Source organism: Halichoerus grypus, chromosome 9 (assembly GCF_964656455.1).
Source record: "Halichoerus grypus chromosome 9, mHalGry1.hap1.1, whole genome shotgun sequence".
Lineage (NCBI taxonomy): Eukaryota > Metazoa > Chordata > Mammalia > Carnivora > Phocidae > Halichoerus > Halichoerus grypus.
The window spans coordinates 52199963-52223181 of record NC_135720.1 but is presented as its reverse complement, the minus strand read 5'-3'; the positions used below and the strand labels follow the sequence as shown (position 1 = coordinate 52223181).

The 23219-nt window shown below is 50.3% G+C and overlaps 1 protein-coding gene and 1 long non-coding RNA gene across 2 annotated transcripts; one reads left to right on the top strand and one right to left on the bottom strand.

Annotated features, from left to right (window-relative positions):
* The first annotated feature begins 1610 nt into the window (after positions 1 to 1610).
* NR2E1 (nuclear receptor subfamily 2 group E member 1) lies at positions 1611 to 22882 on the top strand. The gene is made up of 9 exons (XM_036068909.2): positions 1611 to 2374; positions 7065 to 7210; positions 10448 to 10535; positions 12130 to 12365; positions 13684 to 13830; positions 16004 to 16100; positions 16488 to 16637; positions 16893 to 16998; positions 21192 to 22882. The coding sequence occupies exons 1-9, from the start codon at positions 2350 to 2352 to the stop codon at positions 21352 to 21354; spliced, it is 1158 nt and encodes a 385-aa protein (XP_035924802.1). The 5' UTR covers positions 1611 to 2349; the 3' UTR covers positions 21355 to 22882.
* LOC118520752 (uncharacterized) lies at positions 10537 to 12184 on the bottom strand. Its single transcript, XR_004909824.2, has 3 exons — positions 12029 to 12184; positions 11874 to 11950; positions 10537 to 11485 (listed from the first exon to the last, which is right to left on the bottom strand). It is a non-coding gene; the product is annotated as an uncharacterized LOC118520752 (long non-coding RNA).
* Positions 22883 to 23219: the final 337 nt, after the last annotated feature.

Here is a 23219-nt window from a genome sequence, read left to right as displayed (position 1 = left end):
TGACGCCCGGGAAATCAGTTCCCTTTCTGGGCGCGGAGTTCAAGTTTGTACTATTTCGCGTGTGCGGCCAGTACACTGCCCAACTTAGCTGTCAAAATTTTTGATTTCTTGTCCTGTCTCCTAAAAAAATACCCTCAGGTTTATGGTTTTGTCCCACAATTCCCCAGTCTGGTCCCAATACGAAAGACCGAGGAGGGCTGACTTGGGAAATAGCCGTCCCCTTTCTTGCTTTTTCCGGGTGTCCCTAGGACCCTGGCGAGGACGCGGGCTCTCAAGTGTGTGGTGTGCGCAGGCCGGAGCTCCAGGCCCTGCGGAGGCTGCTGCGGAAAGTTGCAGTCACGTGCTGAGGCCGCCTACAGGAGCGCACAGCCTGCGCCCCGGAGACGCCGGCTGGAGGAGCTGCTGCGCCCTCCGAGGGCTCGGGGGACGCAGGCACTCACTTTGCACACTCAAACTCTCAACGAAAGCCCGGGTTGACCCTGAGTCTGGAGAAAGTGGGGCTAGGGGAGGGCGGGTAGAATTGCGGAGCACGGATCTCAGTTCTCCTCCCCGCCCCCCCTCCCCAAACGCGCCGCGGAGGGCGGGAGCGCAGGAGGTGTGACCCCTGACCTCTAGCCGGCCCCCGCCCGGAGGACAGCCTGGCAAGCTCTTGTTCGACAAGTTCAAGCTGCTGGGAGAGCTTAAATAAGAATTAATCTCTTAGAGATCGGGGATCGCCGCTCCCTCGGCGTGCGCTCTCTCAGCGCGGCGCAGGGACCAGGGCGCGCGAGAGCATAGGAATCGGGGGAAGGCTGGCGGGAGGGGTGGGGGCCTAAGGCGGAGGAAGCTCTCCAGAATCCCGGACGCTCCCTGGAGAGGGGGAGCCGGCGAAGCCTTCTGGGGAGGAGCTGCAGGAGGGAAAGTTCTGCCCTCCAGTCGCTCCAGGGCAGATAATGGAGGCGACCGGAGCTTCGCTCTGCTCCGGATGGGCTTTGCTTTGGGGAGCGGGCGGCACCCTCCCCGCAGCTGGTGCCCAAGCGGACTCCGCGAAGGCCGCAGGAACGCGGAGCCTCCCGCAGACCCCATCCCAGGCCCCAAGTCCGCACACAGCGTCCTCAGCTACAACTTTCCGTAGGTAGTTGCAAAATGAATAATTACTCACCTCGGACCAGATCCAAGTTTTACCCAACAGAAGGGGCACGGGACCAAGAATGAACCAACTCACATGGCCATATCCGGTGCGCACAATCACACACAAACACACAGCCACCCAGTTTCTTCCACGAATCTGTCTGGCGCTCTGGAGAAAAGGGGGAGAGCGTTTTGAGAATGCTCCATCTCCCCTCCCCTTCCTCCTTGCCATGAAATATAATAATTCATTTTTATTACAAGAGCAGCACCGTCCTCACCATCACGCACGCACAGATCCACACTCCCATATTCACACTCTAAGTCGTCAGCTCCGGCAGCGCCTGCATTTTCTTTCGGAGCCGCTTGGAGGTTCATTAATATCATTAGCATTTAACCCCCTCCCTCTTCCCATCCCCTCCCCGCACATGGCTGACGTCAGACCCCGCCAGGAGTTGGGGGAAAAGCTAAGTGGGCCAGGGACGCCCTATTCCCCTCCCCGCGGCTGCCTGTCAGAGCGCTTCTGGAGATATTACTGGGGACCCAGCCCGCAGCGACAAGCACAAAGTCACGGGGTAATGAACTTCGGGGACCCTTTGCCGCTCTGTGCGCGGCTTTCCCCGGAAACTGGGACCTGGCCGCCTGTTCCCTCGGAAGACTTCCCGGCAATCTAGTTTCCCACTCCGCTCTCAGGTTTGGGCAGCGCGGAGCCCATCTGCCTGAGACCGCAGTTGTGTTTTCCCTCTTTCCTTAAAAGAGCAGCGGTCTGTAGAGATCTGGCCACACTCCGCATGCCTAACGTAGAAGGAGAAATTGAAGACTGAGAGACAGGAATGGGAAAAGAGAGGGATTTTGTCCTTTTTGCTCCGTAGGAAGACCATTTTCGTGTCTCCATCTCTGTCCTTCACTATTCCCCTCTTGCTGTCCTCTTCCCTTCTTCTTCGATCCGCCTGTCCTCTCTCCGTTTGTCTGTCCATGCGTGTGTCGGTACCAAGCAACATTCCCAGCAGCAGCGGTTTTGCAAGAGCCGGGGAGAAACTTGAGGATGCTTAAATTCCCACCGTGGAACGAATTCTGAGCGCCCGGGGAGCAGCGCAGCGCGCAACCGACACCCACCTGCCCGGCCCGGGAGCCTGCAGGCTGGAGGGCGGCTGGAGAGCGGCGGCGCCCGGCGGCGAGGCGGGCGCTGCCGGCCGGGACTCGGGCAGCGCCCACCAACCGCTCCGGCCCGGGACAGCCAGCATGAGCAAGCCGGCCGGATCAACAAGTGGGTACCTTTGGGGCCGCCGCGGGGCTCAGGAGCGCAGCCTGGGGTGGGCGGGAGGGGAGGCGAGGGAGGTCCTGCCCAGAGCGCGGCAGCTCCGAGCCCGGGAAAGGGACTCCGGCGGCGAGTGCGCTTTGACCCAGCTCCTCATAGACCGTGAGTCGGGATGTTTCGTGGTGAGGGAAGAAGAATTTCGTTACCTCTGGATTGCTTGATTCCCCCTGCCCCCCCCCCCGCCCGCCCTGGTATGGTGGGAAGGTTGAGACCCATGCTGCCCACCAGTCCCGCGAGTTGTCTCCGCTTGGCCGCCAGGTGCGGGGGGGGGGGGGGGCGACGGGGGCGGGAACTAGGCCGCAGCTCCAGGCGGCAGCACAATAACACGCTCGCTCTAAACTCCGAGCTCCAGCGCGCAAAAGCAACTCTGCGCAAAGCGGATTTGAATGGAATGCTTTGCACCCCGTTTCTAGCTATTTCAAATAATCCTGCAAACTGGGAAGCAGAAACAATTTAAAAGTCACATTTTCCTTAATCCTAAATCCGCGTAGGTCATAACTGGGGAATTTAAAGTATGGCGAACCGCTGTAGCAAAGAGGGGACCAAATCCCTAATCCCAAGGATTTTTCGAGCGGGAGCTCGGCGGAGGCAGGAGTGTGCGGCCTGTTCCCTTCGCGCGCTCCTCTCCTTCCTCAAACTTGCCTAGCTGGGGGCTTCCCTTCAGGATGCCGAGCCGCGGCTGATGTCTAACTGCCCCTAGACGCCAGAGTGGGGGGCTAAGTGTGTGTGCGAGGGCATCTTCGGGCCCAGTGCCTGCGGAACCCGAGAATGTGGAGGCCCGAGCCCGCGTAGGGCGGGCGTTGTCGCAAGGCTCGGATCTCCCCGGGGCATGGCAGTTCCCGCCTTCCGGTAGCCCGGAGCTGCCTTTTCCGGGGCCCAAGGCTGGGGGTGGCCCCTGTCGCAGTCCCCACGTCCTGGAGTTCTCAAACCGCCCTTGTTGCCTTCCCCCATAGCATTTTGGGCGCTCCGTGCTTTCCTCAAACGCCCCCTCCCCTCACTCGCCCTCATTGTCCTGAGTCTTTGAAAGTTGGGAGAATCCAAGATACTTCTGAGGACTGATGATGAAGTCCCACTTAAGTGGGAAGCAATTTAAACGTTTGCTTTGGTTTGGGTGTTACCATTTTAAAAATTCAAGTAAAGTGAACGTGAACAAAAAGAGAAAAGGAGAAATATTTAAACTAGGGCAGGGGGAAGAGAGAAGGAAACTTTGCAGACGCCCAAATCCGAGCGGAGCCTTGCGGAGGCCTGGCGTTTCCAGTTAGCCTCGGGCCTACGCTGGCCCTGGCTGCTCTCGACTCGGGGAAGCGAGGTGGGCTCGCTTTTTGTGGCCCATGTCTGGCGTGGGAGGTCCTTCCTAGAGGCGCAGAAGGAAACCTTTTCTGCTGCATTCCGAGCCTCTATTGCAAAAACCAGAGCCCGCAGGCTTCGGCAGGCCTCCTTGCTACCTCGCCCTGTGACAGGCCCTCGCCTTCTTCCCTAGAAGTAAGGAGCCTCGGACTTGTTCGTCCACTTGCGGTGTGGAGTCGCCGGGGTTGGTGTGTGTTGGGGGGAGCTTGAAAAGACGAGGCCTCGGAATAGAGGGAAGGGACAGGCGCGCAGCTCCCTTCGCTGGGGGCCGCACCCGCGTCTGGTGGACTGGGACTCAGGCGAACCGTCCCGACTCAGGAAAAAAAAAAAGGCTGAGTGACATGCTGGGGAAACTTGGGAGCTCTCCAACTTCCCAAGAGCCTGAGTTTGGCCGCGGAAGCCTGAGACCCGCGGCAGGTTCGGCCGCCGCCGGGGAAGTGCCTCAGGCCCGCAGAAAGGCAGCCCCCGCCCGCGGCGCCGCTGCATCCCGGCCTTCTCCAGACAGGTGGCGGCAGCCGGGCCGAAAACTGCGGCCCTCGGGCCCCGGGCGGCGAGGAGGTCGGCGCGCAGCGGGCGAGGTCAGGACCGAGCCGGGCGGCGAGGTCTGCAGCCCCCGCCTCGCTCGGTTTCGCACAGCTGGAGGGCAGAGCGATGTCACCCGGGAGCCCCGCCTGGGTGGTAACAAGACCCCGGCCAGTCACCCCTGCAGCCCAGACTAACTTCTTTCAACAGCCTCTGATGGTAATTACAGTAATCGAAGCTGCCATATATCTTTAGGCAATTATGACACACAAAAAGCCCCGAGGGGACCCCCTGGCGAGGGAAGTTAAGAACGGTTTTCCAGCCTCAGGAAACTCCCGCTTGCCTCACGTCGGAGCTCGCTCGGTTTGCTAAATGAGAGGAGCTTTGCAACGGGGTCAACCAGCTTGTCTCGTGACCCCAAGTCACCTTAACGTGGCTGGGTGGCGGAGTCTGAGGCGCAGACCCGCTCTGCCCCGGAATTTTCGCGTCCCTCCCTCCTGTGCCCCGCCCCGGGCGAGTCGGCCGGCCTCTAATCTGCCCCGGGAGCCGAGGCCCGGATGTCTGCGCCGAGGCAGGACCCACCCGCAGCTGTGGCAGCCCGCGGGCGACTGTCGAGGAGCCCGGACCCCCGCCCCCAGCTGGAGAGGGGTCACCCACCCCGCACCGGTCCTCCCTGCGCCCCATGGGGTGCTCCAGAGATGTGCTGTGTCCCTGTCCTCCTGTCTGGTTGGGAAGGGCGGGGTGAGGGAGAAACACCACAACTGCTGCTTCTGCGCCCTCATCTTGGCATCATCAAAAGTGCCACCGGGAAGAGGACAGCTGGGGCGACAGGATTGTTGAATCCCAAACATGGACCCCAGCTCAGCCAGAGGGCGCGTGTCATGCTGGGAAGGATGGTTGCAAAATAAGGAAACCAAGTTTACTGTTTGCAGCGTGAGTGCGATGCAGCAGCGCTCAAGTCCCCGGCTGCTGGGCGCCTGTGAGTTCCCATGGGTGCAGCGACAAGCCCAAAGGGGTGAGGGACAAGCCCCGCTGTGGCTTCGCCTGGCTCTCTCCAGCCACTTCCTCCCCCCCCCCCAGCATAACCTTTCCTCCCACCGTGCAGGAAAGGGGGCGCCGAGGCGGTGGTCGGCGCGCCGCGCGCCTCCCCCACCGGCCTTTGTCGCCGTCTGAATTCCCATGCTACTCTTTTTGACGGGTCACTGGTGGCTCTATAGGCAGGTGCTATGGCGGGGTTGTAATTACCCCGGCCGAGCTTGGTCGTTACCGAACCCCCACCCCCACCCAGGCCGCTGGGCTCTCCACGCCCCCCTCCTTCCCGGCCCCCAGCAGCTCGTCCAGGGCCTTGCTCAAGGATTCGCGCCCGCCAGGACGCCTCGGAATCCACGAGCAAGTTTCCACTTCTGAGACCTCGGGGCCCTCCCCACGTGGCGCCCTGGCCTCCTCTATTCCCCTGGCCGGGTGGTTCTGACTCGCCTCCCTGCACCCCAGCCTGATAGCGCTCCCCAACCTGAGTGGTCCGGGCAGCAACAGTCCAGTTTCACCGAGGCGGAGGGCTCGCGGGCCCAGACTGGAGGCCTTGGGTGGAGTCGCAACGGGAAAATTTAATGTAAAGAAGTTAATTATTACTACCATCATTACTATTATCAAAGTGTGGCCACTTTTAATACTTTGTTTGCGAGAGGAAAGATTTCTAAGTCCCTATCGCTTCAGGCTGGTTGGACTCTTGAACTTTAGAGAAAAGAGTTCCCTCCCTCCTGAATTTTGGAATACCACCCTCTCCCTAACGTTCCTCGGAGGTCCGAAGCCACCCAGGCTTGAGGGGATTCCAAGAAAAGTTCTCTAAGGCCAGGCGACTGTCGAGGCCAATAGGGGTGGAGGGCAGTCTAGGGAAACCAGCTAGCTCCTTTAAAATATCAGCCTCCCACAGCGGAGGAAAAACAGGCAGGAAGGGACCCACCCGACCCGCGATCTAGTGTGAGGAGGTAGGTCTCTCAGGAAGAACTTGGGAACTGGAGGGAGAAGGGCCGGGTGGCTGTCCCGCGCTAACCTGCGAAGGAACCGCGCACGCGCCGCTCTCTCCTTTGCCCAGCCCGGTGCTAGTTACTTTGGGGGGAAAATGTTTTTTTTTCCTAAAAGAAATAATTTCTCAAAAGCGATCCACTAAGCATTTTTTAAAATAGGTAAAGCGAAAGTTGGGCAATTACCACTACCCTTATTATCATTAATAATCCTGGTATTAGCATTACAATAATAATCCTAATAATAACAACCGCCCGGCAGCTCAGAGAAAACTCGATTGCCTTCCAGCTGCCATCCCCGGTTCCAGCCGTGTTTGTTTTTCTTCTTTCCCCTTTTACATTTCAAGTTTGTCTCCTCGCGCGCTAACAACTTTCTCTGTTAAATGCGAGAGCGGGGGAGGGAGGCGGCCAAACTTTCCGCGGAGCAGAAAGGCAGCGGCGGGCCGTGCTGCCGCCCCGGCCTGCTGTAATCTTTTATTCCAAAATGGGTCTCGGCGATTAGAAGAGACCCAAATACATGTAGCGGTGCATGAATAATGCTCATTGTAGGAAACTGACACTTGCTCAAGGAAAAAAAGTTTGGCTATAAAATCACTTCATTATTTGCTTTTACCGCAGCTTCGGTGCTAATCCCTTCAGAGGTCAGATTGCTTAGCATCTCTCTCTCCCGCTCCCCCTTGCCTCCCTCTTCTCCGCCCTCCTCTCCCTCTCTTCCCTTCCCCCCCTGCCTGTCTTTCCTGCCATTGCAGGCCGTATTTTAGATATCCCCTGTAAAGTGTGTGGCGACCGCAGCTCGGGGAAACACTACGGGGTCTACGCCTGCGACGGCTGCTCGGGGTTTTTCAAACGGAGTATCCGAAGGAATAGGACGTATGTCTGCAAATCTGGAAACCAGGTACCTCGGCCAGGGCTGCGCTGCCCGGCTCCCCTCCGCCGCCTCCCCCTCCTTTGTTTGTGCCCAGGCCTCCTCCGAGTTTCCAAGCTGCTGAGGAGAGACCGAGCCCTGACCTCTCCCTTCCTCTCCCCTCCTTCCCGCCTCAGCTCTCAGAGGCCCTTCCGCGTGGGAAAGGCGGGAAGAGGTAAGGGAAGATACAGGAGTGTGCCGGGGGAAATCTGAAATCCGGGCTCCTCCCTGCACACACACCCCCCACCCCGCTTTTTGTAATTCTCTCCCAGACTTTGACACTGGGTATGGCCCTCACCCAGCCGCTTTAGAGCCAGCCCAGGGGGCCTAAGGAACTTTAGAGTCTAAACCACACGTTGCAAGCTGGAGGGAAGGCTGTGTTGCGTTGCCCGCACCCCACCCCCGCTCCCCCATTCCTAGCAGCAGCCCCAGCTCAGTGCGCTGACCCCTGCCTGCCGTGGCAGAAGTAAAAAGCACAGGGCATCCCAGGCAAGGCTGCCACCCGAGGTGAGTGTGGCCATCTGGAACACAGGACTTGCTGTGTGAAGGGCTTTGTCCTTTCAACTTCGGAGAAGCAGGACTGCACTGGAAGTGAGCAGTGGGGCTTTGGCACCCATGAGACTTTAGCTAGGCCTTGTCAGGAAAGGGCAGAGTGGGCAAGAAGAGAAGGCTCTCAAGGAAGGGGCGACTGGGATCCTCTCCAAGGCTCCCATATCTTTTCTTTCTCTGTTTAGAAGATGTGCCTGGTTGGTTGTGTTTTGGTCTTGAGCAGGCAGAACGGTCTCAAAAAGACAAGGGAGTTAGAGCATGGGCTGAGAGTGAGCCAAAGCTTCCAGAAAGAAAAAGGAGGACCCCCTGACTCAGTTTCCAGCTCAGTAATAGGATCATTTTAGGGAGATCAGTCTTTTGGTTCCACACTGCCTTTTCCTAGGCCAGGCACACAGACTCTCAGCACAGAGCTACCACCTTGACTCCCAAGAAGACCCTGGAGAGTGTGTTAGTCAGAAGTCATCCCTTGGTAACCAAAATGGTAAAACATCTTCATTAATTAATATTTATATATGATATACATATATATACACACACACACACATATTGTCTGGAGCTAGCGAATTATTCTTTTTCTAAAGCTATGTCTGCTCATATCAATTTCCAATAGATTTGGATTATCAACAAAAATAAGAAGATACTTACATTTGGATAAGTTATTTTGAACTCCAGCCCTGGTACCCGTTTAATTGGGTACACAGCTCTGTATCAGTTTCTAGATCACCATATGGACACATCACATCATACACATGCAGGACTGTATCCCCATAGCCCCGCAGGAATGGAGTATTACTGTGGGTCATCAGATTTGAGCAGGCTTCTACTTAAATTACCTTTTAATTTTATGCAATGCACAGAATTAGGGAATCAAAATCTCAGATGTGATGCTTGATATTTTCAAAGGGGTTGGCTATCAATTCGAACATATTGATGTCAGTCCAAGTCCTTGTAAAGGACTGATAATAGACTCATCAGGCTTGGTGTCCTCTCCTTGCAAAGAGAATAAATGGGCTGAGCTCAAGCACTCATCTTTCTCTCAAGCTTCAGATATTTATATACATGTGATCTGATTTGAAGACACTCTTAAGAACAAGTGAAGGCTTCCATTTTGCATTAGCTTGTTTATCAGAATACAAGGAAGATAACATATGAAGATAGACATATGATTGCATTTAATAACAAGTTCTTTAACCCTCTTTACATTGAGCTATTACACTGGCCAGCAAAGATGCCCTGAAGAATTCACTTAGAAAGCAAAAATTATTTCTAGATAAACAATATTCCAATTTATTATTAACAGTAATGAGGACATATAGAAATTGTTACAAACCTCTGCCCTGCCTTTATTTTAAATACCTCAACATATTTTAAATCAGAAGGGTGGGATCTCATTAAAAAAATGTATTCAAGTGTGTAATCTTTTCTTAAAGGCTGTTTCAGAAAATGTGCCTACCCCAAATTCACAGTATATGAATTTTTTAGATTATGAAGGAAAATAAAAATACATTTATTTTATTCTCTTTATCCCTACAGTACTTGTAACAGTTGCAAGTCATATAAATATAGGAGAGCACGAAACTTCTTATATATTTTTGGTGTATAAAATGCATATGTAGATATGACTCTTTATGTATCTATGTATATGTTCCTTCAGGAATAACACCTAACACTGAATGAATTCCATAAGAAATTTTCTCTGTAAATTTCTTCTTCTAATAGCCAATATTTTTCCAGAAAATTGCATTAGGTAGAACATTTTTTCTCGTGCATCTCAAATATTTCTAAGGCAGTAATTAGCTCTTCTTTTCTAGTTATCATGCCAATATTCTCAGTCCATATTATCATTTTGTGAGACAGTCCATCACATTATCTTCCTGGTCATATTTACATAATGGGCATTTCTAGATTTTGCCCAGGCCTTGGGCTCTTCCCTTCCTATCCTCACCTCTGTAGGCCTTGCCCTGCTAACCACTCTGGCTTCTGCCTCACCTTCCAGGAATGGCTGTGTTTCCATGAATCTGGGCTAAGGCCAGTCTTTAAGACATCTTTAACATGCTAGTTATAAGGGTGGCTTCAAGTACAACCCCAGGAGTGAGGAAACAAGAGAGTGAAGAATAAATGGGAAATATGTATCCGACAAATAAATGCCCACCCCCCAAGTGACAGAAAGAAGTAGATTCGAGACCTGAAGGCGGAAAGAATAGTTGGCAGGAGGGGGGCGTGGTGGGGATCCTGGCTGACAAGCCCGCTCCCAACTGAGCTCCGAAGCCTCCTCCTGGGGGCCAGGTCGCTGTCTTCGGTCCTGAAAAGTCTCGCCCCTGTTCCACGACCTCCGAGCCTGGAGGAAGCTTCCCTCCAGAGCTTCTCCTCCCAACACGGCAGAGTCAGGCAAACCAGGCGCGTTGACCCTTCACCTGCATGGCGAAGGACTTTTCCTCCTTATCCACTTTCACAGGGTCAGGGGCTGTTCCTTTTGAAGGAGCCCCGGGGAATCCTGGCCCTCTCCCAACCTAGCCCTGCTCGTGCCCAAGGCCTCCAAGTTTCGCGGACCCAGGCTTGCAGCTCTGAGATCGGTGGCGGGGTCCATTCCCGCCTCCATGTTTCCCCCGACCTGGCGCCGGCTTCGCGTCTCCAGTCTAAAGGCCCTGGGGCCCGCTGACCGCCTGCGCTCTGTTCCAGGGAGGCTGCCCGGTGGACAAGACGCACAGAAACCAGTGCAGGGCGTGTCGGCTGAAGAAGTGTTTGGAAGTCAACATGAACAAAGATGGTAATCAGTACAGCTTTTTATTTCTCTAATGTTGGTTGACTAGTAAGTAAATTATATGTACAGAAAATACATGGCACTCCAATGCATGTAAATCATCTCTGGAGCACTTCTTTCCAGATGCTGGGAATTGGCCTTGGACTTTCAGTCTTATCCTTCCGTCTCTCTGCATGAGCCCCCACCCCCACCCCCACCCCACTGAACTCTGGAGGTATGGCCCACACGCACATAGGAAACTTGTGCCCCACAACCACCCCCATGAAGATAGCGCTCTCGGGACCCCACTCTGCTGGGCACACACATGCGCGGTATTTCCTGCTTCACGTCCTAATACCTCTTCTCACCTCTCCTTGCAGCTCTTTTGTGGCCACCTCTAAGCCTGTTAGCCTTCCGCAGGATCTCGCAGTCTGGATAGTCTCCGAGGTTGGAGACTGTGGGGACTGGGAGACTGTGTTGGAGGAGGAAGGGCAGAGACACAAACACGCGGAATTTCGAGCCCGTGTTTGTTAATTCATCAAGATTTCCAAACCAGAACAGCCACTGTGGCGATCTGGGCTTTTTCTCTCGGTTCTACAAAAAGGGGATGGAGAGGCAGGGTGACGTCTGTGGGTGCCTCGGACACACGACTTTCAGAAGGCTGTTAAACTCGCGCAGCAAGAACTAGGGCATCAGATGCTTCTCGGGCGGAGAGCGCAGGCTGAGTGCGTGCCCAGTGGTGGCCTGGTGAGGGCGCCCCAGGCCTGGCCGGAGGCCGGGGGCCGGGGTCATGGCCGGGAGGGAGGAATGGGGCCTCAGGACAGGATGCTGAGACGGTTTGCCTTGGCCACGGTCCGGGCCGGGTGGCAGCTCCAGGAGGCACAGCGCCCATTGGGGAGAGCTCCTTCTTTAGCCGCGCAGGAAGCAGGAGGGAACGTCCAACCTGTTGAACTTGTGTATTGACAAGTTGTCAAGCTCTGCGAGCAGAAGATTGCCCTGAATTAATTTGTTTGTTTAAACTGTTGGCGGTAATTGTCACATCTCCCCTGCCTTCCTCCAGCACACTCCAAGACGGGCTCTCCCTCGTTCCATCCCCCAGTGTGTCACCGGCTAGGGTCCTTTTCTCCGGAGGCCCTCGGAGGCCAAACACCCTTTCCGCGGGGGTGGAGGTGGGGGGAGCCGTGGTTGGGCTGAGCGGGAAAAGTCTATGTAGGGACGCAGTGCCTGGCTGGGCACAGTGCTCCCTTTCCCCTTTGTCGGGGACAAGGATACCCAACTACTCCCCTCCCCCCCACTCCAGGGTCTCTGGTTTCTCCGCGACCTCTCTTGGGTGGGGAAGAGCCCTGAACGCACGAGAGAACACACCTAGTCTTGCTGGAGGCTTGGCCATTATCGTGACACTTGGGGTCAATCTCCCCTTCTCAGCCTCAGCTCTCTCATGCCTGCAGTGTAAGAGTGAGATCGCAGAGCGTCCTCCGCCCGCCCATCCCTGCCCCTCCCTCTCTTCACCTCTGAGTGACCTTGCCTGCCCAGACGGGGCGTTTGGTCCGGGAGCTCGGCAGCGGCTAAGTGTTGTCGAGTCTCTGATCCTGGGCATTCGTCCATCTGTCTGTCTCTGCAGCCGTGCAGCACGAGCGGGGGCCTCGGACGTCCACCATTCGCAAGCAGGTGGCCCTCTACTTCCGTGGACATAAGGAAGAGAACGGGGCGGCTGCGCACTTCCCGTCGGCCGCGCTGCCCGCGCCGGCGTTCTTCACCGCAGTCACGCAGCTCGAGCCCCATGGCTTGGAGCTGGCCGCCGTGTCCGCCACCCCGGAGCGGCAGACTCTCGTGAGCCTGGCTCAGCCCACGCCCAAGGTCCGTGCCCTTGCTGGACTCTAGGGAGTCTGGTGGCCAACTGAGGGCGGGGGCGCGGGGCTCCCATCTCTCCGGAGCTAGGATGGGGTCAAGCCAAAGACAGAGCGACCTCGCGTGGTGCTCGGGGTCGGGCTCTGCAGGGAGTTGTCGGCCGCCCACTCTCCCCTGTTAAGCCAGGAGTGTTCAAATTTTAGTGGACAGTAGAGTCACTCTCTGAGCTGGCTACAGTGTGGACTCCCTGGCCCATCCCCCATAGAGTCCCTTTCAGCAAGTGTGAGGTGGGGCCCAGGAATTCGCACCTTTAAACAATGCCCTGGTGTGGAGTCCCGGCTGAACTGAGGGGCAACCTCGGTATTTCCAGAGACCAGAAGAGCACTTCTGTTTTTGGGAGAAAGGAGTTGGCTGCAGCCAGCAGAGAAGAGTCCCTGTGCGGCAGATCGCAGGGATCTGTTTTTCTGGGGCAAGGCTGTGGGTCCCTAATGCAGCAACAACAGGTGTCCTGTTAGGACAGTTTGAGGAAGCTGGCTTGGTCTTCCGCTCTCCCTTCACTGCCTTCTGAGGTGCATGTATTTATACCAGGATTGAGTCTCTATTGAGCAGGGCCACAGCCTGAACCACTTCAAAAGGCTGCCACCTAGGGACTACCTTCCAGGCTTCCAGCTGGGACCTACCCAAAGCACCCACTCCGGGCCGCGAAGGGGAGGGCCAGCTGCAGCCCCAAGCTGCAGGGAAGCCAAACACCTGGGCACACACACAAGCACAATATTTAATATTGCTTTCTTACCCCTGATGTGTATAATAAGCTTGGGAAAGTAGTGTTATGAATATGTTGTCAGTTATGAATGGGAATGCTCTGTGAATGATTAAGATGTCTAATTGAAATATTTCCATAATATACTAATCCTTTCTAAAAATACTCATATGCATATTTGTGTTTGGGATGCCTATTAATTTATACTTTTTTCACATCTATTTTTATTTACACAAATGCAAGCAGCTCTTGTCTAAATTGGGAGACAGGCCTGGCACTTGGCTCAGTCGGAGGAAAATTTGCTGCAGGGGATAGAAAAGCCAGATGCCCCTCTGGAAGGAACAGGCCCCCAAAGACTGGAAATGGGCCTTTCCCAGTGGTTATTATTTCTCAAATTCTATAGATATAGATGTTTGTTTTTTGTCTACCAGTGGCAACTGCATGTTTAAGCAGAACATCCAAATGCCTATCTCCTTCCCTATTCTAATTAGGAAATTAAAAGTTTGGCTCTTCCTGCAAAGCTGTGGTTTCCTCACTCCCTGGTGTTTCTCTTTCTTCCCTGCTCAGTACCCCCATGAAGTGAATGGGACCCCAATGTATCTGTATGAAGTGGCCACAGAGTCCGTGTGTGAATCAGCCGCCAGGCTTCTGTTTATGAGCATCAAGTGGGCTAAGAGTGTACCAGCTTTCTCCACGCTATCTTTGCAGGACCAGGTATGACCAAGAGGGCACTGAGCTCTTGGGGAAGGGGCCTGGGGGAAAAAAACCCAAAAAACAACAGTGGTCAGCCTTATGAAACTGGAGGTCACCTGGATAAATCCTGAAGGCCAGGCATCCGTTTTTAACAGCAATGAGGAAACAATTTTTATTAGCTTCCTATGATGGGTTCAAAATACCTAGCTATGGAATCCTTACTAAGAAAGGTAATTATGTTATTTCAGGAAAGTTGGATCTGGTCTCTGAAAAACAAATATAGAAGAACATTCTCTCTCTCTTTTTTTTTAAGTTTAATTGAAACATCAAATTTAATCACAAATTTAAAAAATCTTAATGACATTTAAAATTGTTAATAAAACAATGTTTCTTAAGAATATTGGACCTGAGAGAAATAGGTGATGAGAGTATTCGCCTGTAAGATTTTCAGAGCTAGTCTCATTATTTTATGTTCACAGCTTTATATTTTCCATTGTGATACTCACGACCTTGACCACTAATTGATGAGCATGTTCGGTTATGGGGTGCATTGCACACCTCCTCCAGGCTAGGATCTCCCTTAATTCTTGAAGTACTTTTAGAGATTTTGTAAACAAATGGGCATTGTGCATAATTCTGTGGTTGTAAATGACAGTCAGAGGGAGAAAAAGTATATGCTGCTTAAAATTACATGGTACCAAAGGCCAGAAATTTTGTTGTTAGGGATCTCAGAAATAGCCTCTGCCAGAATTTTTCTAATCTTAAGGGAAAGAAAGAAAATGAAGTGTTCATAACCATTGGCCGTTACCAGTACATTCGTGGAAATTAATGACAAATTTCTCAAAAGGCTAATAAGTAGTTTTCAAAGCAAGTGGCTTATTTCTTTAGTTCATTTTATACCTAATTAAAGCATAATGGTGCCCTTTAATATTGAAGTATGTTTCCTACAGAGAGACCTAGCAATGTGCTCAAAACATTTAATCTTCTAGCATGGGATGTTCTTTTTTCCATAGCCTGGACTTTCAGACATGATCAGAATTAGATATTGTTTACCTTGCATTTTAAAGTATTATTTTCTGTACCTAATGCAATAAAACTAAAAATAAAGCATTTTCAAAATTAAACCTTTTTGGTCTGATTGTGATTTTGGTTACAAGCCTTCACAATTCAGCTCTTAGCTCCCAAAAGGAAATACCTTCACATAAATCATCCAGAATTGACTGGTTTTTGAGAGATTTTTCAAAAACAGCTTTTTTTCAAAATAGTTAGGTTCTATCTTTGACCAGGTTTGCTGGTTGACTCTAACCATTTGCTGTGTGTGTGTGTGTGTGTGTGTGTGTGTGTGTTTGTGCGTGCGCGCGCGCGTGTACACACACGAGTGTGTGTGCTGGCTACTTTCTCTGAAAACCGGTATTTGTATACTCTTTAATACAAACAAAATTTACTTACTGTCTGCCACTTAGCCCTTCAGTGGAAACCCTTCAACAACAAGCAAACTGCAATGAAGTGGAATCCAGTATATTAATTTGGAAAAGGAGCCAGATTTTCATTTTAAATATTCAGTAGCACATTTTATTAGAGTGAAAATGACAAGCACCTTGATGCTGTCCACTTATGAGTCTCAGAAAAATCAGGGAGTGAGATGAGGTAAACTCAGCAAAACCCGATTAACATAATTACACCCTGATTTCCCTGCATGCCTCTTGGGAATTAGTGATCTCTCTTTCTCTCTCTCTCTCTCTCTCCCAGCCCAGCCCCCCAACCCTCTAGGAAGATGGGGGCCCAGATCTGCACGCTTAGTCTGTAATCCTCAACCCTGATAATACCAGCATTTTATATGAAGGGGATCTGCCTGCTGAGCTGCTGGTGGCATTTCATAGAGCCTGGGTCTCTGGAGAAGTTTCTAGGTGGTCGGGAATGAATAGATGCAAGGCCAAGAAGGGTAAACCCTTTTCAAAGGAAGCAAAGTTTGGGGAATTGGAATGGCTGACTCTCAGATGCCTGTGCTTATCTCTAGGCACCTTTTCAAAAAGGAAAATATGGAAAATAAAGGAAAAGCTGGAATATTCAGAGGAAAAATTACCAAGACAGGCATTTAAAGCACTTTTTAAAATAATGGAAATTTACATATTGAAATTGTTTGTAAATTTATAAATTACACACTATATTATATTATACATCTATTGTACGACAGCTGATGCTTTTGGAAGATGCTTGGAGAGAACTGTTTGTTCTAGGAATAGCACAATGGGCCATTCCGGTTGATGCTAACACTCTACTGGCTGTATCTGGTAAGAATTGCACAATTTAATGACTTTGTTGTAGAAATTACCATAAAAATACATTACTGAAAAAAGAACAACATGTAAAGAATAACAAATTCCTGCTGAACAATAGAGTATACCTGTCACTTATAAATCTATATTTAAATGCAAATAATGTTGTTTTGTTGTATTCATGACTGCTTGCATTGTTATTTAAATGCAAATTACTGTGTTTGTCATCATCCAAGAGAAGATTTTACATTAACTTTCATACAATATAGCCAGTTTACAGGGAATCAGATATCTTAGAGTGACAATTGAATAGATATTGATATGCAGAATTCTGTCAAAAATCAATATTAAATCGTGAAAATGCCCTCATATTAGAGCATTTATTCCCTATTTCTATTCTAGGCATGAACGGTGACAACACAGATTCCCAGAAGCTGAACAAGATCATATCTGAAATACAAGCTTTACAAGAGGTGGTGGCCCGATTTAGACAACTCCGGTTAGATGCTACTGAATTTGCCTGTCTGAAATGCATCGTCACTTTCAAAGCTGGTAAGCTCATGCAAACCCGCACCTCCTCTCCTTCCCCAGCTTTGCCACCTCACTCACTCAGCCACCTCAGAGTCCAGACCGATAATTGCAAAAAGAGGGGATGTTTTTTAAGGGAGCTGATACTCTGGGGCTGGCCCCGTTTTCCATGGTGGGGGCGCTACCCGTTCTCCTGCTGGCCATCCCATTTCCAGAGAGGTGCCTTCCCATCTGCATTTCTGTGCTGCTTATCATAGTTTCCCCCGTCTTCGTTTCTAGTTCCTACACACAGTGGTTCTGAGCTGAGAAGTTTCCGGAATGCTGCTGCCATCGCAGCCCTTCAAGATGAGGCCCAGCTAACCCTCAACAGCTACATCCATACCAGGTGACTCTTGTTTGCCTTGACTGTGTACTTAAAAAAAATTGCTTCCATTGTGAATGTGTGAGCAGGCAGTAATAAGCCAGTTCAAATCCTGTGACTAATTATCCTGTTGCCCACCAGTTAATACAGTTAGAATCTCACTTATCTCGCAGGGTGGGTGAGAGGAGCAGATCAGATTAGATTATCCGAGTGAAAGCATTGCCAGACCCCGTATGGCTGGCCTGGCTGAACAAGCAGATCCATCAAAACATGTGGACACATTTGCATCATCCTTGAGAGGCCATCTTTAACCCCATCGTGACTGCTGTTTGGCTTTGGTGACTGGTATCCATTGAGTTATTTTGAGTCATAGCATCCATCAGGCATCTTCTGGCCCAAGCAGAGCCCATTGGAAGGGGCTGTTCTTGGCTCGTTGTAGAAACGCTCAGCCCCTGGGGCTCCAGGAATGCTCCTCCTGGCCCACCAATGGACAAGTCCACCAAGAGGTATAGACTTTGTGATCTCATTTTCAGATGAAAAAAAGCAAGGCTCTTAAAGAGTAGTGGAGCCCTGCTAGCTTCCCAAGTTAGGGTTGCAGTAGATCTGAGGTTAGAACAGAGTTGCTTAGTATTGTTTATTCTTAGATTGACCTTGAAAGGAAGCCCATGGAAACCTGCCTCCATCATCTCAACATCACCCACAGACACTGTGCTGGGAGTAACTAAATTGAGTGGCTAGAGGCAGTTCATGCCTTCCTCCCCTAAGGGGTGGGAGAAATCCCAAGTCAGTCGTATTCACTGGGGGTGATACTGCTTCTGCTATGAATCTGCTTATTTCTGTTGTAAATCCTCTTTTGAAAACTAATGAATAAAACCGTCCCCTGCCCGTGGAATATCACTGAAACTGCGGTGAGTGACAGGGCCTGTGCACACGGCCTTCAAATTAAAGTGCTATGGTTTTAAAATTTTAAACCCATGTTAAATTTCAGAATGTGTAGTAAGCACTTAATATTTGCTCAAAATTATAAAAATGGAGCAGTACATAATTTGGGCACTTTTTGCCCACTAAAAACTAACTTGTATATCATGACTGACTCTGACATTTGAAGTCATTAAGGTATAAAGAACATCACACTGAGAAGAATACGATATCCACTTACTGCTTCAGTCAAGCCTTGCTGAGTACTCGCTCCATGCAGGGCTCCTGGTGAGAATTGTGGGACACCAGACAGAACAAGACACTTCCCCCTTATCACTGCATGAAGTAGACAGAAGTGTTCATTCAGTTCAGACCAGCGAAGAGAGAAAAAGCAAAGTGGGGAGTGGGAGAGATGAATTCTAGTTGGTGAGGGAAAGTCTGGAAAGGCTGGGTGATGGAGGAGATAACATGTGAGCCGATCCTTGAATGGCAGGCCTTCCGCAGGGGAGAAGGGCTGCGAGGAGAGCCGGCACAGGGACTGTGGTAGGGGCACTGGAATGCCAGAGTCCAAGAAGGGGAGTCTGAGAGGGCAGGGCCCACCAGAAACTTCTTCTAGGGTGACCTGAGAGAGCTCAACCACAAATTAACAGGAGTCTATTTTAGGAAAATAGCAAGTATACTACTTCTCCCCAGCCTCAAAACAAGGAAGTTATTCATTGAAGGAACACACTTGCTTTGACAAGGAATTTTTATTTCATGATATGAGCTATAGTTATAATTTAATTTTTTTAGAGAAGGGGGGAGGGGCAGAGAGAGAGGGAGAGAGAGAATCCCAAGCAGTCTCCATTCTCCATCCCAAGACCCCAAGATCATGGCCTGAGCTGAAACCAAGAGTTGGACGCTCAACTGACTGAGCCACCCAGGTGCCCCTATAATTAATATTAATACCTAGAGTTGTACATAGGACAAAACGGCATATGCCTTATTTCTTAGCTCCTTCAATCAGAGAACATTCTCCTCTAGCACTTTCCTGTCTAGATAAATAAGATCCGAAATTGAAATGAAAAGTCAGTATTGCAAACTGAGCTAATTATGCGTTAATTGTTAAAATCGCAAACTCAGCTCTGTAGGCTACTTCTCTAATTATCTAGGACATAAGGAAAAAGCTAGGAATTGGCGTCTCACACAAACTGTATATTATAACTGAAGATCAAATACACGGATCTGTGACAGACACAGAACACTTACGCCTGAAAAGAAAACTTCCAGTTATTTATGCTAATGGATGAAATCAGGGACATAGATATTCTTTTTTTTTTTTAAAGATTTTATTTATTTACTTGACAGAGAGAGACACAGCGAGAGAGGGAACACAAGCAGGGGGAGCGAGAGAGGGAGAAGCAGGCTTCCCACAGAGCAGGGAGCCCGATGCGGGGCTCGATCCCAGGACCCTGGGATCATGACCTGAGCTGAAGGCAGACGCTTAACGGCTGAGCCACCCAGGTGCCCCACGGGACATAGGTATTCTAAAAAATAATACTGAGTAGTTAGACTCTCTCTCTCTCTCTCTGCCTCACACACACGCACACACACAGACACACTGTTACTGTTTCTCGGTAGTACAGGACTCCACAAAGAACAGACAATTCATTCTTGTTGACTAACCAGCCCCTTCCCAACTAGGAAATAAAAGAAGTGGGTGAGTAGGTGAGTGGATAATCTACATGCAGAAAATCAAGAGTTCATGGTCTATGGTTTCTCCAAAATCCATCCTTTCTGGAAGTTACTATTTCCCACAGTATTTCCTCACTGTGGGAAACTTCCAGAATGTTGGGTGAGTTGTGTAGACACAGTGGAGGCCTCTCTAGGCAGCCACAGCCTCCCACCCACTGCAGGGTGCTTGCTCCTCGGCCTGACCCTGGGAAGGGAAACAGAGCTGTTGAAGAGAGTAAAGTAGAAGGGAGACGTGGGTCTTGGGATTACAAGGTCTGGTGGTCCTTGTCCATGGGTGGTAATGAAGCGGGGCAGCAAAAGAGCCAAACGAGGTCCTCAGAGGCCCAGAAAGACTTACCAGCCTAGTATCAGGTTGAAGAGAGGGACTCCCAGGTGCCCAAAGCCAAGAGACAACCGTGACAATGGTTCCCCTGGATTCTATTTGCAGTGTGAAGTTACTGGTCAGTTAAACTCGGCGTTCAGCTACCTAACTCCTCTGAAGGAGTTTTGATGTCTGTCAGTTTCTAGCACGCTGTGGCCAGGGAGGGGTTAAACCTGGCTTACTTACAGACAGGTGCTCCAGGAGCGCAGTCTTCTGGGTGGTGTGCTGTAGAGGCAGGAGCCCTCCTTGTGAAATACATAGGTAGCTGATTGTAAAAAATTGATGGAGGGAGCATCCGGGCCACAGTGAGGTTACAGGCATCTCAGGGCAGCAGAAAATTGAACTTGCCCATCTGAGCACAGACGTATGTTGGACATCAGGAGAGGAAATTGTTAAGCAATTTCTCACATCTTTAATTACATGCCAATTTCATTGACATGAAAGTTGGATGGCACTAGCACCCAACAGAACTTAGTCTTTAATTTGCAGTGTAATAAGGACGGAATTATTCCTGAGAGTGACTAAGTATAATGCCTGAATAATAATTTGGAGAATGGCTTAGAAAAGGAATCCATTTTATTTGAGGGAACGAGCCTGAGGAAGGAGCCTTGTGAATCAGAAAACGTGGATGTTAGCACTACCTTTATCCTCAGCAGCGTGGTGATTTCCTACCCTGGCAGCCTTCAGTATATTATCTGACCCGAACTTAGTACCATGTTTCTTAAAATTATTTTTCCGGGGCGCCTGGGTGGCTCAGTCGGTTAAGCGTCTGCCTTTGGCTCAGGTCATGATCCCAGGGTCCTGGGATGGAGTCCCCACATCGGGCTCCCTGCTCAGGGGGGAGTCTGCTTCTCCCCCTGCCTGCAGCTCCCCCTGCTTGTGCTCTCTCTCTCTCACCTCTCTCTCTCTCAAACAAATAAAATCTTTAAAAAAAATTAAAATTACTTTTCCTCCAAACAAAATGCAAGCCCTTTGCCAATGTAGAGACAGTCACCACGTGATTTTGGCAGCATCATTTAGGCTCTTCATGCCTCGACTGTTCACCCTGCAGAGCAGGGCCAGAAGCGCGTGTGAGGGCCTCTGTGGCAGGGCGGGTGGGGTAGTAAAGAGGCCCAGCCGGGAAGAGGGTGTGCCTTCAAGTACGGGCTATGACTTAACAAGAGTAATGGATCTTACCTTGCTTTCGTGGCTTCTCCTCTTCCAGATATCCCACGCAACCCTGTCGCTTTGGAAAACTCCTGTTGCTTTTGCCAGCTTTACGATCTATTAGTCCATCAACCATAGAAGAAGTGTTTTTCAAAAAAACCATCGGCAACGTGCCAATTACAAGACTGCTTTCAGATATGTACAAATCCAGTGATATCTAAGCTCCGAGTCCCCGCTTTTCAGGATGGGACAGTATCTGATGAACTTCGACCCACGGAGAACAAGCCTCAACTAACAAACCCTTCAGGAAGCATAAACCTGGGAATGTGTAGCCTTCAGAAAAACATGCCAATGGACACAAAACAGTTCCAGTTGCTTTGACGTGCTGCCTCCCCCAGGGTGGGGCAGTGGGGAAGGAAAGGGGGCATCACAGGACCACCTGAACAGAGAGAACTCCCTGCCGCCACGCCCTGGGAAGGGGCCCCCGATTCAGGGGTTGCCACGGGCCGTGCCATCCTGCCTCCTCCCTGGAATATCGGGCTGAACTCTCAAAAGCTGAACCATCAGTAGAACTTTCTTTTCCTTTTTAGCATATGAAGTTGGGTAACCAAATAGAGCTCTGTGTATAACATCATACGGCAGCCTTCAGAACTATTTTACGTTGGAGAATTTATTTTAAAAAATAATGGTTAGGTTTTAAAGCAAAAGTTTTATCAAAAGTTTTTCTTCTATCGTAATACATCATGAAGTGGCCTTCAGGACTGAGTTAGTAAATGAAAGGTAGCTTATGCCGTGAGACTTGCTTTTTCTCTGTTTTCTCTCCTTTCTCTTTCTTTTGTTCTTCTCCTTCTTCCCCTCCTCCTCCTCCTTCTCTTCAATACTATAGGCCAGGCAACCTTGTCCAAGGAACTGGTAGACGAAAATGAGATTCTCACCAGGACTTCAGGTTGGATAACATCTCAAAAATAGAAGAGCTTTACTAAAAGAACACAAGTTGAGGGAGGATGAATAAAAACAGCAAAACCAAATAAAGTGGAGGTGAAGGATGAGGCAGATCGCTGTCCCGTTAACAAAGTGCTGAAACCAAAGGCGATGGGGGTCCAAACTCGTGTTTCAGCGAGTCACACCAGAGTAAATGAACAGAGACATGATGTCAGAAGGAACCACAAGGAGATGAAGGCTAAAAGGTTTCTTGATTGATCCATTGCTAACAGCCTGAGACTCTTCAATGCCTTTCAGAAAACCGGTTTCTAGTAAAGCCTTGAATGCACGCATGCACACACACACACACACACACACACACTCCGTCCTACACTATAAGCTGCTCCTTTGGTATGAATCTATACTTATGGAAATGTAGAAACAACCATTTTAAAATAGCTGCTGTACTTTTCACATTTTGATTTATTAGGTACTAGCACTGAGGAAAAATATTCAGCACTTGGACTATCATAGGATGAGTAAAACTTTTCTTGTACAAAGTGAATTAACTGATTTGTGAAGTTAAAAGGTTGTACTCATTGTATTTACAAAGAATAAAAATATATTGGATTTAAAGGAACTCTACCTGATTTCTTAGCCTCCCTCCCTGGCTGGCTCTTGCCCCGCCAGCTACGAGATGGCCGTGTCAGCTGGTGTAGAAACTGAAACTCAGAGCACTCCAGCCTGAAGAACTGAACCACAAAGGCAATTTCCTTTTTACAGTGAATCCCATTTGTAAAATGATGAATAAAGAAATAAAACATAAGATTCCGTTCTCTGCAGTTCTCAAATGTAATTGCATCTGTTAGAAAAATTGCTGTGTGAAGAAGAAAGACGCCAATTAACAGAGTCTTCATTCACTCACTCCTCTAACTCTCTCGCCACCATTTCAGTCCTGACCAGGAACTTGAAATCATTTAATGATCAAAAAGATAAAGTGTGAGGATTTGCATTGGTGAGTAAGATGTGGAAGGAGCAGTAGAAAGTGCTTTCAGAGGTTCCCAGTGAATCTCAGGGCACCGGCCCCATTGCCAGAGGCCAGTGGCGGAAATCAGAGGTGCCCAAGGCCAGGGGTGCCGTGGGTTCACCCTGGGAAGCAGCTCCA

Coding starts and splice junctions, on each gene's coding strand:
- NR2E1 (XM_036068909.2), top strand. CDS start 2,350: ATGAGCAAGCCGGCCGGATCAACAA. Junction 7,211..10,447: donor TCTGCAAATCTGGAAACCAG/GTACCTCGGCCA, acceptor GCTCTGTTCCAG/GGAGGCTGCCCGGTGGACAA. Junction 16,999..21,191: donor AACAGCTACATCCATACCAG/GTGACTCTTGTT, acceptor CTCCTCTTCCAG/ATATCCCACGCAACCCTGTC.